Source organism: Agelaius phoeniceus, chromosome 1, assembly GCF_051311805.1.
Source record: "Agelaius phoeniceus isolate bAgePho1 chromosome 1, bAgePho1.hap1, whole genome shotgun sequence".
NCBI classification, from domain to species: domain Eukaryota; kingdom Metazoa; phylum Chordata; class Aves; order Passeriformes; family Icteridae; genus Agelaius; species Agelaius phoeniceus.
In genome coordinates, this window is record NC_135265.1 from 152,884,600 (window position 1) to 152,898,825 (window position 14,226).

Consider the following 14,226-nt stretch of genomic DNA (forward strand, 5'->3'; position numbering starts at 1 on the left):
AGGCTCCTGTGAAGCCCAGGTTATGCACAGGGATGCTGACCTTCTCCCCATCTACTGAATTTCTGCACTTGCTCTCTGCACCTGCACTCCCTGAGTGACCATACCCCAGGAGATAGGACTGGACAAGATACAGAAACAATGGGTGGAAAATGACAGCAGTTTTTGGGTCCCCACTGTCCCAGCACATGAGGCAGAGCAGCAGATTCCCCTTTTCCCTGGCTTAGCCTCTTGTGCTCACACAGAGATGGGGCTGCAATCATTTTCCCTGATGAAACCACCCCACCTGTGGGATGAAGACCATGGAGACTTCCCCATCTATGGCCCCTTCCCCATTCTTCTGCTTTTCCCCAGGCTGAAAGGATGCCAGGAAAAAGCAGGGATCTGTCCCTTTGATGTCTTCAGGTCCCTCTGGCCATGAGGAACATCCCTGCCATGCCCAGAGCTCTGGGAATGTGGGGAAGGGCTCAGGAGGTTCCTGGCCTGGCCTTTGGAGAAGGAACAAGGCAGGGGTGAAGCTGTGAATTGGGGTTCCCATGGCTGGGGGAGGTCCACACATATCCATATGGGGTGTGGGGTGTATGGGGTGAGAGATGGGGCTGTGAGGACAGTGAGGTGTATTTTAGGTCCATAGTGTTATATCCATAAATGGGATATGTGGGACAGGGCTGTAGGGATGGGGAGGTGTGTTCAGGTTGTGTAGGGACAGGGCTGTAGGATTATTTATCCATGTGTCCCATGTGTGGATCAATATGGTGGGTGTGGGGTTAAGGGTGTGTTATATGGAACAAGTGGGACAGGGCTATAGGCTTAAGGAAATGTATATGGCACATGTGGGACTGGGAATAGGGCTAAGAAAGTGTGTATGGGATAAGTGGGAAAGGGATATAGGACTAAGATGGTGTATATGGGGTATGTGGGGCAGGGTTGTAGGGTTAAGGTGCGTGTGGGATAAGTAGGACAGGGTTATAGGGGCAAAAGGGTGCATATGGGGCGTATGGGACAGGGCTATAGGGTTAGAGGGAAGTATATGGGATATGTGGGAAAGAGCTATAGAGTCAGGAAGGTTTATATGGAAAGGGCTACAGGGTTAAGGAGATTTATATGGGATATATGGGACAGAACTATAGGGTTAGGAAGGTTTATATGAGATATGTGGGACAGGGCTGTAGGGTTAGGGAGGTGTATATGGGATATGTGGAGCAGGGATATAGGATCAGGAAAGTGTACATGGGATATGTGGGGCAGGGATATAGGGTTAGAGAGGTTTATATGAAATATATGGGGCAGGGATATAGGGTTAGGCAGGTGTATATGGGACATATAGGATAGGGTTATAGGGCTAAGCGGGATATGTGGGACAGAGTTATAGGGTTAGGCAGGTGTAGATGGGATATGTGGAGCAGGGATATAGGGTCAGGAAAGTGTATATGGGATATGTGGGGCAGGGATATAGGGTTATGCATCCATAGGGTGGTTGTGTGGGATGAGGCAGTGCAGTTGTGCATGCACACGTGGGATAGCTGGGCTATAGGGTTAGGGGGGGTGTATATGGGATATGTGGGGCAGGGCTATAGGGTTAGAGGGATGTATATGGGATATATGGGAAAGAGCTATATAGTTAGGAAGATTTATATGGGGCATGAGGGACAGGGCTACAGTGTTAGGGGGGTGTATATGGGATATGTGGGGCAGGGCTATAGGGTTAGGAAGGGTTATATGAGATATGTGGGACAGGGCTGTAGGGTTAGGGAGGTGTATATGGGATATGTGGGACAGAGCTATAGGGTTAGGAAGGGTTATATGAGATATGTGGGACAGGGCTGTAGGGTTAGGGAGGTGTATATGGGATATGTGGGGCAGGGCTATAGGGTTAGGGCGATCGTGAGACCGGGCAGCCCGGGGGCTGCAGGGAGCCCTTCACATGTGTCGGGTTGATGGAAGGGTCACAGCGGGGCGGGGGAGCCGCGGACGGACCAGCACCAGCACCAGCACCAGCACCAGGATGGAGCCGCTGGGGGTTGGCGGGATGGGGGCGGCGGGGGGCGCGGTGCCCGCTCCCCGCCCGCCCTGACGGCCGCTCTCTCTCTCCCTCTCTCCCCGCTCCGCCGCCCCGTCCCTCCCTCCCTGCTCTCCTCCCTCCAGCAGAGCCTCCGCCTCCGCCTCTCCGCCCGGCGCCTGGTCCTGGCGCGGCTGCCGAACGGTCCCGCTCGACGCCTCCCGGACCAAGTGCCTGTGTGACCGGCTCTCCGCCTTCGCCATCTTAGCCCAGCTCAGCCCCGACATGGTGAGTCCCGCCGAGGGAGGAGCGGAGGGGCCGGGGGAGGCGTGGGGGACACGCGGGGGACAGGACGGAATGAAGCGGGAGGGAAAGGGACGCGCCCGGGATGCAGCGGAGCATCCCCGGTACGGCGGCGGGGACAGCCCCGAGCGCTGCCGCTGCTGCCGCCACTGCTGCAGTCCGGTGTCACCGGGACCGTGGCGACACAGAGGCTTTGCATAACCCTCCCCCTTCCTTCCCCGCCGTCCTTCCTCTCCCCTTCCCCCCGACCCTGACCGCAGCTTTTGGGGACACAGACACGCGGGGACATCGCCGCGCTGCTCCCTCCGGTCCTCCCCATCCATCCTTCCATGCCTGCGCTGTGCTTTGGGACGTGGATCCCGCTCAGTGTGGGGAGCCGCCGGGCCCCCGCAGGCGTGTTCGCTGCCGTGGGCTCCCCACGCACGGAATCTTCCGCACGTGGCTTTTTTTGGGGGGGCGGAATCGCCCCGCTCCGCCTCCCTCCCTCCCTCCCCGCCCGTCTCCATCCCCCCTCGGCGCCCTCCCCGCTACCCCACGCAGTTTCGGGGTGTGTGTACGGAGGGGTTCCCGCTCTGCAATCGCGGGGAGCGTGGTGGGGAGGAGTTGTGAAGTTTTGGCCGCTTGTCGGGGACACGAAGTCGGTGCCGCGTCTTCGGACGGAGCCTCCGAAAAAAAAAAAAAAAGTGCGAGATTCCTAGAAATTATCGCTGGGCGGCTGCACCCTGAGTCAGAGCACGGGGAGAGTGCCAGGGCACTAAAGACGGCGCTGGGGTGGTCAAAAGACGCTTCACAGGCTCCTCTCTCCCACCTTGTGCTTTTGAATTTGTTTTTCTTTCTTTCTTTCCTTCTTTCTTTCTTTTTTTTTTTTTTTAAAGTAGTTCATCCCTTTTTGGACAGTGCCCAGGTTCACAGAGTGAAGCCACCCCCCTCCTCCACCTAAAGCTTCTCCCATCTGCCTGGGCACTGGGAGTTACTGGGCCCTTGCAATTATTTACTAATTATGGCTTGCTTGTTAAATGCTGGCTTAATTCGGCAAAAGGGGAGGGGAAAGGAAGAAAGAAAGGGTGAGAGTGGTAAAGGGAGAGGGGGGATCACATTTTCCAAGATGAAGGTTTGGTTTATTATTAGAAACACTAATGTATTTGGTCCACTAGTTACCATGGAAACAACATCTGCACTGAAGTGGTTTTAAAGACACAGTGTTGGTTGTGTTTGCCTGGGCCCCGAGCAGGCCCAGCCACCACAGGGCTGGGAAATGGGCTCTGGGCTCCTCAGCAGAGCAGCTTTTGGTCTCCCTCGGACAGAGGCACCAACCCTGTGGTCTCAGGTAGAGATATTCTGGCTGAAGGATGCTCAGAGGTAGGACTGGGAGCGTGTTCCCGCTTGGAAGGGCTCTGGAGGCAGCTGGTTGCATCAATCCTGGCATCCCTGCACCCCTCTCCTTCCTTGGGCTGTGGTTTCCTTGTCCTGCCACCATAAACCAAGCGGGCAGGGAAGCAGCTGCTGGGCTGGTGCTCTCCAGGAGAATTCCCAGCCTTCTTGAGGTGGACAGGGTGATCTCAGGTGAGCCAGGTGGGGTTTGTCACCTGCCCTGGGAGCTTGCAGGGCTATGTCCTGCCAGCAGCAGAGCTTCACCCTTCACCCCAAGCTCCAGCAGCTTTAGGGTCTGGCTCCAGAGGTTGTGGTTGATGAGTGAGCCTTGCCCTGCATGGGAAGGACTCCAAGATATCCTGACAAAGTTTTGGGAGGTTGCATGGCTGGGGAAAATAAATTGGGATTTCTGCTGCAGGGAGGCTTCTGAGGCAAAGCTTGAAATGAGGCGAGCCCAGATGTGCAGCTGAGCTGCTGGTGGAGGTCCTCTGCTGATCCATCTTCTGGAATTGGGCAGAGGATCAGGCAGTGTGGGAAAAGCAAAGGGAATCTTTGCCTTGGCTAAAGCAGAAGTTTCTCTTATGTAGATTTTATGTTCACACACTGCTTGGTATTATTTAATTAATCAATCTGGGGAAAAAATGGTTAATTTGATGTGGCCAGGTGCTGCTGCTCCATCAGCTCCAGGTGTTTCAGTGTTATCTGGATAGCACAGGGTGCGTGTCAGCCCTTTATTATCCCCTGCAAGTATTTTTGCATTTGAGAGTGGGCTTGGCTGCAGGAGGATACAGCTCCTTCCCCCAGGCATGTTTTATTATATCTGCAACTAAACTCACAGCTGCTCCTTTGGGGTTTAGGCCTAAAATTGCTTCTTTTGCCCTCTTTCCAACTCCTCTGGCTGCTGGTTGAGTTATGTTTACCCAGCTCATTTTTTCCCAGCCCTGAGTCCACTCATGAGCATCAGAATAAGTCCTTTGGCTGTGCTGAGGGGAGAACTGGGGCTTGGATATCTCCTGAATCCCCTGACTGAGCCAGTCCAAGGGTTTGATGATGATGGGGAGCATCACCCTGGCTGAACCAGCTGGGACCCATCTCCTGCCTTTGCCTGCCCTGTGAGCTTGCATGGCTGTGCTCATCCAGCTCCTCATTCCTTCGCTTTCCTCCCCAAATCTCATTTTGAACAAGCCCACGTTGCCTCCCGTCCCCAGAGGTGGCATCTCGTCATCGTTGGTGTCTGCGGTGGTGACATTTATGGTGCAGTTTTTCATGTGCCTTTGGAGCTCTCAGGACAAGAAGCTCCGTCCTCCTGTGTCATTAATATTATTTATTGCTATAAATCTCCCTTCTGGAGCCTTTGGCCCTGGCAGCTTGAAATATTTGTAACCCTAGTATGGGCACAGCTCCTTTGCAGTGAAAAAAGGCTTTTGGGACGAGTGTTGCTGCTGATTGGGACTGGCCAAGGACAGTTTGCCTGGGCTGGGACCTGAGAGTTGCTGGTGTAGTGGGGAAAGGAAGCAGTTTTCCTTGATTTCAGTGAAGCTGGAGGCTGAAAATGCTGTGTTTTGAGTCAGTTTGGGAGACAGACATCCCTAAACCGTGATAGATCCAGCTCAAAAGCTGGAGTTCAGATTTGTGTTTGATTTCCCCTGCTACTTCCACTTGACAGAGGCAGCCTCATGCCCTGCTTTGGCACAACTGCTGTTTGACCATCGTGAAAGATTAAAACCTCTTAAATTAAGGAACACAGACAAGCATTTTGGGACTGTCTTTTTGTTTTAGCTTTATACCCTGCCTGTCTTGGAAGGGCAATGCCTTGTGGTGCTACACCTGCACAGTAGCAGTGCTAACAGAAAATGAGGGCAAAAGGAAATCACAGAGCTGCATGTGAGGCATGTGGTGGTCATTTTTTCAATATATTTTGGCAATTTTTGGAGGTGGGAAGAAGCAGAGCAGGAGCCTGAGGATGAGCAGCAAAGCCTTTCACTCTTTTGTTGTCTCATATGAGTTTAGCTCGTGTTGTCTTTGCTGCCTTCCACCTTGTGCTTGGCCTTTGTAAAGTCAATCCAGCTTTAAAGGTTGGTTAAGCACAGCTTGGATGGGGTTTTGGGAAAGCTGGTCTGGTGGAAGGCGTCTCTGTCCAGCCAGGGGGTTGGAATTGGATGATCTTTAAAGCCCAAACTGATGCTTCTGTGATTTGTGCAGCCCTTAGGGCTGGAGTAAAACTTGACAAATTGTTGTCTCTCCCCCTCCTTACCGGTCCTGCCTGCAGAAAACTGATCAGAGAGAGAGGCATCTGAGCTCTCCTCTCATTCCTAGGCTTGATGAAGATTCAGAGCTGGTGGCAAGAACTTGTAGGGGTGCTGAGTTTGTTATGTCTGCACTGAATTTTTGGGACATCTCACCTCCGTGTTGGTGTTTTCTGACAGGCAAAACCAGCAGCTGTTGAGTTTTGTGGGTTTTTTTGTAACAGATCTGGCCTGGGTGAGTGCTGGCCAGGCAGTGAGCTGACCTGTGAGATGAGAGGAAAAAGCCTCAAGTTGTGCCAGTGGGGCAAATCTAAAAGATTGGATATTAGGAAAAAATTTCTTCAAGGAAAGGGGTTGTCAAGCATTGGAACAGGCTGCCCAAGGAAGTGGTAGAGTCACCATCCCTGGAAGTGTTCAAGAAATAACTGGATGTGGCACTTGGGTGCTGGGCTGATGGTTGGACTTGATGATCTCAGAGATATTTTCCAGCCTTGATGATTCCAGGATTTATATCCCAGGATTGTTCAGTGTTCTCTCCAGTTTGCAAGAATGGGAAGCACCTTTCCTGGCGTGCTTCTTACCCACGGGGATAAAGCTCCTCTCTAAACTCACAACATTTCTTTTTTTGTCCCTCAAAACCTCCCATTTTGGGATGGAAGGGACCTTCAAAGATCTTGTTGTGTCCCAAGGATCTTCCCCCTGAAAAGATTGTCCTGTGCTGCAGGAGCTCTCTGTACTTCATGGACAGTGCACACACACAAGGTGGGTTATTTTAAGCTCCTAAAATTCTGTAGGGCCTCTCTTCCACAGGGAGGAGATCCAGGTTTCCCAGGAGAAAAAAGGAAAAAAAAAAAGTTGATGTTATGAATCAAATATTTTGTAAGACTGTAGCAATTCTGACAACATTTTGATGGAAATTATATTGGTTTTATTTAGATAAGACCGGAGAACTTCATTTGGAGATGAAAATTTTAACATTTATATTCTTCCATCGTTTATCATGTGAAATGTGGAGTCTGGATGAGAACAAAGCCTTTTGCATACCTTGAGAACTGACAGTTCTCATGTTCACAACAGTTTCCAGGCTTAGGTTCTGCTTTTTCTGCAACTTTAACTCTTTAATTCAAAAATTAGACTTTTCTGAGGAAGGGAATTTTTCAGTTTTGCCAGGCTTCTGAGACATCAAACTCTGGTCAGGTCGTGCACGGGTTTAGGGAAGAGTTTGGTGTGTTTGGGTGTGTTGTTGAGGCTACAGCCAGAGCTTTTCTGTGCCTGTCAGTGGAATTGTGACCTTGAGCTGAACACTTCCCTGCTTTCTGCTTCCCTGTCTCCAGCTGCAGCACCCTTGCAGGTGACACCCCGGGCTCTGTGCATCCACATTTGCACAGTGCCCCCAGCCTGAAGGGTGCTCCAGGAAGCACCGAGTGCTGTCATTTCCCTGACAGAGCATTAGGAGCCTCCTCTTGCCTGCTTGGCAGGAGCTGTGCCAGGGTGAACATTGCTGAGCCACGAACATTTGGGCTTTTGAGGTCCAAATCCTCTGCGAGCAACCACGCTCGCGATGCTGGCACCTCTTCCTGCAATCACCCCGTCCTCTCCAGGATGCTGCTGTGTGTAGAGTGTCTCTTAGGGAGCTGATTGTGCCTCTTGAGCTGGAAATGTTGCCTAAGATTTCCTGGGGATTTGTTCTGTTGCCACTGAATTCTCCCTTGGAGATGCCAAGGTGGGAGTGGCAAAGGGCCACTCCAGCTGGACTCCTGCTCATCCCAGGAGAGCTCCGTGCTGGGACTGGGGAAGGATGTGGTCTAAGTGCTGCTGGGGATTTCTGAGCTTTGACCATCTCCTGCTCCACAGCAGGAGCAGCTGCTGTGTTTTCTCTGGGGTGCTTTTCCCCGGGGTCCGTGGCAGCTTGTAGGAGCAAGCTGGTGATTCTGTAAATCACGGGCTGCTCTTTGCTGTGCTCAGCAGGGAGGCTCTTGTCACTAAATCCAGTTTAGCCCTCCTGAGTTTCAGCAGGCGTGGATAGAATGGAGAAGACAGGGTAGGAACCAGCTGGGCAGACAGTTTTCCCCTCCTACTCTCTCTCTTAATGTGATTAAGGAGGAGACAGGATGTGTGATGCTCTTAGGGGGCCAAACTCACCAACCCACGATCTAACCCCCTCTTGAGGGAAGTCCATTGTTTTTCCAAAGTGTCCTCTTAACAGAAAGTACTGGATTGTGTCCCTACATTTCTACTTTGCTGGAAATCACCTGGTTTTAAAGTGTTGCTCTGTCACTGATGTGGAATCTGTCAGTTTGTGTTGCGGAGTAAATTCAGGTTAAATCTCATTTGAATTTGAAGAGGACCCGGAGTTGATGTACAGGTGATTTATGTTGGGTTTTAAGAGGAAGGGGATCAGTGACAGAGCTTGTGGTGTGCTCCAGGTGCCAGAGGCAGCCTGAGTTTGTTATTCTGCTGGAAGAATTGACTGGAGATTGCCACTGCTGTGTTCCATACACAGATACCTAATAAAAGATCCCATTAGTAAATAAGTGATTGATATTGGAACATACACAGGCAAGGCATGAGAGACGAGTGGGATAGGAATTCCCTCTCAGCGCTGTGCTGTGCTTCTAGCAGAGACAACACTTGAATATATTAGAAGAAGACAGGTAGCACAGGAGGTAATAATAGGAGGATTTGGCTCAGCATAATAAGCAGTCATCCAGCATCCCACCTCCTTGGCGGCTGTCTGCAGATTTCGCTGTCTGTCGATCCGTTGGGTACTTTGGGGAGATATTCCCAGCTGACAGCTTCCCTCCTCCCCGAGTTCCTGCTCAGCACTGGTGGATTCACCCAGGTCTTTAACTCCTGACAAAACTCCAGCTGGTGGGATTGCAGCAGCGTGGGGCTGCGGCTCGGCCCCCGCCAGCCGGAGCCGGAGAGCTCGGCGCAGCCCTGGCAGGGACTCTTCTGCAGGCAAATGCTGCATCACCCTCCTGTATCTATCTCTCCATCTGAAGGGGACGTGGGAGAGGAGCAGGATCAAGTGGCTGGGAGCTTAAAGCCGTTGTGGGATTCAGTGCTGGAGCGTGAGTAATGCCGAGCCAAATTCACCCTTTGGTGGAAAGGCGAGAGCGGCGCTGGCAGTAACCAAGTGACCCCAGGAGCAGAGCAGGGCTGGGCTTGGTCCCCTGTCTGCAGCTCAGATTAAAGCCTCACTGAGAATGCCTGGGATGCTGCATGTCCAGGCATTCCTGAGGGGTTTGGTGCTTATTCTGAGCTGCAGTGCTTAATGGCTCGTTGCCAGGAAGGCAGCTTAGCGAGTGTGACAGCTGCCCTATTACCCTGCCACAGCTTACTGCTCTGCTAAGGAGGTGCGGATTTAAGCCAGGACACCAGGGTCTTCCCAATTCCCACTTTGCCCTTTCCTAAGAGCTCAGAAAGCAACGCTCAGCCTCACTTGTGAGCAGATTTGAGGGCCAGAAATGTGAACCATGAGTGTGTTACCTGCCTGGGATTGCTGTGCTCTGGGTCCAGGCAGGATGACTGGCACAGCCCAGGGTGTGGGAGGGCGTGTGGGAGGGGACGATGTGTCAGAGATGTTCGGTGTGGTGCCTCCACGCTGATGGCTGAGCTCTGTGAGACATTTTGGCTCTTTCCTCAAGGAAAAAAAGGCTGAGGGGAAAGAGGATGATAATCTTCAAACGGGTTGAAAGGTGACTGTGGAAAGGGAATAATCTGCTTTCTGTGTCTGCTGGGGATTGGGCTCAAATTGCAGAGTGAGAGATTTAATTCAGGCACGAGGGAAAACCTTCTGACTGCAGGGATAGACAAGAGCCCAGACTCCATCAGCACAGGTTTTCTTGAAGAGGCTGGGGGTGGTTTTGATGGTTTTGCATCAGGCTGAGGCGTGAGCTGAGCTTGTCAGCTCTTTTCCACTCTCTTACCTGAAATTCTGTGATGTAGACCCCCTTGGTGTCTGTGCCTTGCTGTGTAAAAAGAGAGGAACATGGCAGAGGGGCAGCACATTGGTGGGAGGGGGAGGAGTGGGCTGAAGGCAGGTGGGAAGGCCAAAAATCACCAAGTCTGTCCACAACTTCCCACTTCCACCTGTAGCTGTCGATCCGCTGTCATCTCATATTTACAACCTGCAGTTTGTACCAGCCAGGAGCTTCAGCACCGCTCCAGCCTGCTCAGCTCTGAGCCACAAAGCCACCCTGACCCAGCAGTGTGGGAAATTCAGCTGAATTTTCCATCTGGAACCCCAGGATGCCGGGATGGGGGCGGGCGTGGGGCCCCGTGTAAACAGCACAAGGCTCTTAGTCATGGCCAAGTGGTCACATCTGCCAGGGTTGGGCTGTGGGCACTGCACCAGGCAGGGCTTCACAGGGGAGGTTTGGAGCTCTGGGTGCTCAGGGAGCTTCTCCCAAGGCAGGAGGACGGCGTGGGAGCATCACAAAGGGGCTTGCTTGAAAATGGTAACGAGTGGGTGCTGGAGGCTGGGTTTCATGGGCTGGTGGGGTGGGAGTCAGAATTAGTGCTAAATGAGATTATCTTCCTTTTCAAAGCACTTCAGGCACTGAGCAGGGTGTGTTCAAAGAGTCAGGCGAACTGTTGAGTGTTGCTTGTCTTTATTCTATTATTCTGCACCCATCTCCATTGTACTTTGGCCTGGAAAAGCAATTCTTTAGGTAAATTTGACAATCTGCTTCACCTCTGCGCCCTTTATGCCCTGCAGAAAGGCTGAGGTTGCCCTTAAATTGCCATGCAGTAGGAAATGGGTAAGTCATTATTATTTTGTTCATTTAAGCCCAAATTGAAGCAGTTTATGAAAGGTTTGTGCCCTTTATACTTTTGCAGTCAAGTAATAGCTGGGTAGATAAACCTGCTGGCAAGATTTTGGTAATCTTTAAGACAAAAATGGGCAATATGTGTGGAAAAGTAATGTCAGAGTTGTAATTGGGAATATTTGAGCTCAAAATGTCCCTCTAAATGTGAGGGGTGTCTAATGAAGAAACTGATATTGTGCTGGGTGTGATTACAGCCAGCCAAAACTCGGCTGCAGCTCCATTGCTGGCTGCCTACCTGCCCTGCTCACCACAAGAACATACAGAATGTATTCAATAAATCCATGAAAGCAAAATGACTCCCTCTTTTCCCACAAGTGAGACAATGCTTTCATTTTCCATGAAGAATGGTTCTTTTTCCTCTTTTTAAACATGGCAATCATGCCAGCATCTCCCCAGGTGGGGAATATCCGACCGCTGGGGCCACTTTTGATTTTGTTTATATCAGCTCAGCACAGCTGTAAATCCAGGGGCTGTTACAGCTTTGCTTTCCAATCACTCAGCTGTGAATGAGTTGGGGGTTGGAAGCTGATTCCTCGAGGGCTGCCTGGAGATCTCTGCTCCACATAGAGGGAATTTGCACCAGTGATTCCCCAGTGACCAGCTGGGGATGGAAACACGCTGGATCCCAGGGGCTACTCGGATTGCAGTGGGAATAAAGCTGTCATTATCCCCATAACAGCAGAATCACCCAAATGGCTGAAATCCCCTCATCTTCTTTTCTTAGCCTAGAAGACCCTGAAAGCCTCTGAGTACTGGCAATAAACTGGGGGTGTTTTACTCCAAGGTTGTTGGTTCAGCCTTAGTTTTGTGAGTCAGGAGCTGCTGTCAGGGCAGCGATCTTCAGTGATGGAATAGTGAGAGATGGGAGCATCTGCAAGTCATAATTAAGGTTTGTTCAGCCTGGAGAAGAGGAGACTGAGGGGAGACCTCATTGGGGTCTGCAGATTCCTCATGAGGGGAAGCAGAGGAGCTGCACCAATTTCTTCTCTCTGTGACAGTGGTAGGAGCTGAGGGAATGGCTGGAGCCGTGTCAGGGGAGGGTTAGGCTTGATATCAGGAGAAGATTCTTCATCCAGGGGGTTGGTGGCCACTGGAAGAGGTTCCCCAGGGAATGGTCATGGTCTCGAGACTGACAGAGCTCAAGAATTTTGTCAATGTTTGGACAACATTCTCAGTCACAGGATGGGAGTGTTGGGGTGTCCTGTGCAGGGCCAGGAGTTGGACTCGATGATCCCATTGGGTCCCTTCCAAATCAGGATATTCTATGATTCTCTGAATTAAAGGGTCTTGGATAAAGGCAGGTTTTAAGAGATGCTTCAGTCTTTGCCCAAATGTTCATTCCTTGTGCTTTGGAGGAAGGTTTTTCTTATGGACTGCTCTTCAGCAGTCAGAGGGAAAGGGAAAGTGGGTATTTGCTCTCTGTGATGGTCAGCAGGTGGAATCTCAATATTTGGGGCAGGAGCCATCCTGCAGACACCAAGACCTCAGGTGTTCCCCACTCCTCGGGCGGGTCTCTCCAAAGGGCAGGATGCAGGGGAATGGGGAAGGAACATTTTGCCCATGCTGTGGGGAGAGCTGCTCTGGCATCACTCCTCAGCACGCCACTGATAGTGTAAAACAAACAGCGGGCTGGTTTGGAGTAATTTGGTGAAACGCTGTCGCCTGGCATGGAACCAAAATACTGCTTAAATCAGGATAAACACAGTCTGGATTCTACTCTCATTTTCCCTTCCCAGTCTGCTATGGACTTATTTTATTTTAGCTATGTGTAAATCTTAGCACATTTCCCTGCAAGGTGCTCAGCTGGGAAGCTGCAAGGGATAAGGGCAACAAGCTTCCAAAGTCAGTTATGGAATTTGAATTGGTTGTTCTCTATGTAGCACAAGGAAAGGGCGATTCTAAGCAGGAGGGTGCAGGAAAGAAGATTCATTTTTAAAGTAGTTACAGAGCATATGTCCCTATGGTAAAATAATGCCAGTAATGGTAATAGTGGTAGTAGTAACAATGATTATTATGATAATGATAATAATTGTAAGTTCCATGGCAGAGGCATGGAGAACAGGAGCAGCTCTAACAGCTCCTGTAATTGTCCCTAATTTTTAATTTTTATAATGCTCCTTGGATGTGTCTTAGCTTGTGGCAACCAGCAGCATTCAGGACATTGAATCATGGAAGTGTTCAGGTTAGAAAAGATCTCCAACATCATCAAGTCCGACCTTCAACTGAATCCCACCACGCCCCCTAAACATATCTCAGAGTCCCACATCTACACCTGGTTTTTTTTAACATTTCCAGGGATGGTTACTTCAACACTTCCCTGGGGAGCCTGTCCCAATGCTTAACCATCCTTTCAACAGAGACATTTTTCCTAATATCCAAACTGAACCTCTCCTGGTGCATTTTGAGAGCATTTCCCCTTGTCTTACCATTATCTGCCTGGGAGAAGCAGCCAACCCTCACCTCAGCACAACCTCATTTCAAGGAGTTTTAAAGAATTAATGTTACACCGAGCAGTGTGGACAAATCCCCTCTGCTTTGAATATTTGTATGAATACCTGCATTGTACCACTTCATCTCAGGGCAGTGGAGTGGATCCTGGAGCATTTGATTTTCCAGGACTGACACGGGGAGATTGAGGTTTGCTGTTTCCCGCAGTGCCTGTGTCAGTGCTGCTGCACAACATGATTAAAGTTCACTTCTGCCCCTGTTTTCTCAGAAGCAAAAAGCTGCTGCCCATGGAGGAATTGGCCATTTTGATTATTGCCAGCTTCATTGTGGAAAATGGTTTTATTTTCTCTTCTCTATGCTTTAAAGGGAAAGGCTGGAACAGAATGATTTTTCCATGTGTATGGAAAGCAAAGTTTTAAAAACCAGACATGCCATCTGACCAGCTCACAAACAGTTAAGCCAAAAGCTCTCTCCTGTCTCTCCTCCATCCTTCCCAAAGGTCTTGCACAGCAGAGAATAAAGTGCTGGTGCTTGACTGCTGTGACACAGCCCTAGGAACCCCCCACAGGCATTTGCACACAGCGGGGATCTAAGCTGAATTAAGCTTTGGAAGAGAGATGGAGGGGCAGTTATTATTCCCTTCCACGTCCAGGGGATCAAAATAGGCCCCCGAGAAGATAAAGCCAGTGTTTGCCACCTAAATCAGATCAGCTGAGAGGCCTTTGAAAAGATTGGCTTAAGTGATGGAGCTGTGAGTCCAGAGCTGACCTGTGGGTGAGCTGGGAGTCGACCCCGCTCTCCTCCTTGGGGTCCCCAGCTCCTCACTCTGCTTCCCAAGCCACAGCTGGCAGAGGGATGCAGGGTGACTCAAGGATCTCCACCAGAGCTCCATAAAACCAGGATTTCAGCAGCTTGGCTGAGCGAGGTGCAGTCGGAAAGGGACAAATAAAGCAAATAAAACTTTGTTTTAAAGAATGGTGGTGAAAGCATTTGGGAGCAGCTGTCTGGTCAGGAGGAGAGAGTTCTT

General features: G+C 50.7%; 1 protein-coding gene across 15 annotated transcripts in view; it reads left to right on the top strand.

Moving 5' to 3' along the window:
• Window positions 1-14,226, top strand: part of ADGRB1 (adhesion G protein-coupled receptor B1) — a 290,231-nt gene that overhangs the window by 201,188 nt on the left and 74,817 nt on the right. For 11 of the 15 annotated variants that reach the window (XM_077189526.1, XM_077189545.1, XM_077189551.1 and 8 more), the window contains one exon: window positions 2,143-2,284. In XM_077189526.1, the coding sequence (XP_077045641.1) occupies window positions 2,143-2,284 (142 nt within the window). The remainder of the gene's footprint in view (window positions 1-2,142; window positions 2,285-14,226) is intronic. The other 4 variants (XM_077189535.1, XM_077189563.1, XM_077189591.1 and 1 more) reach the window with 1 other exon arrangement.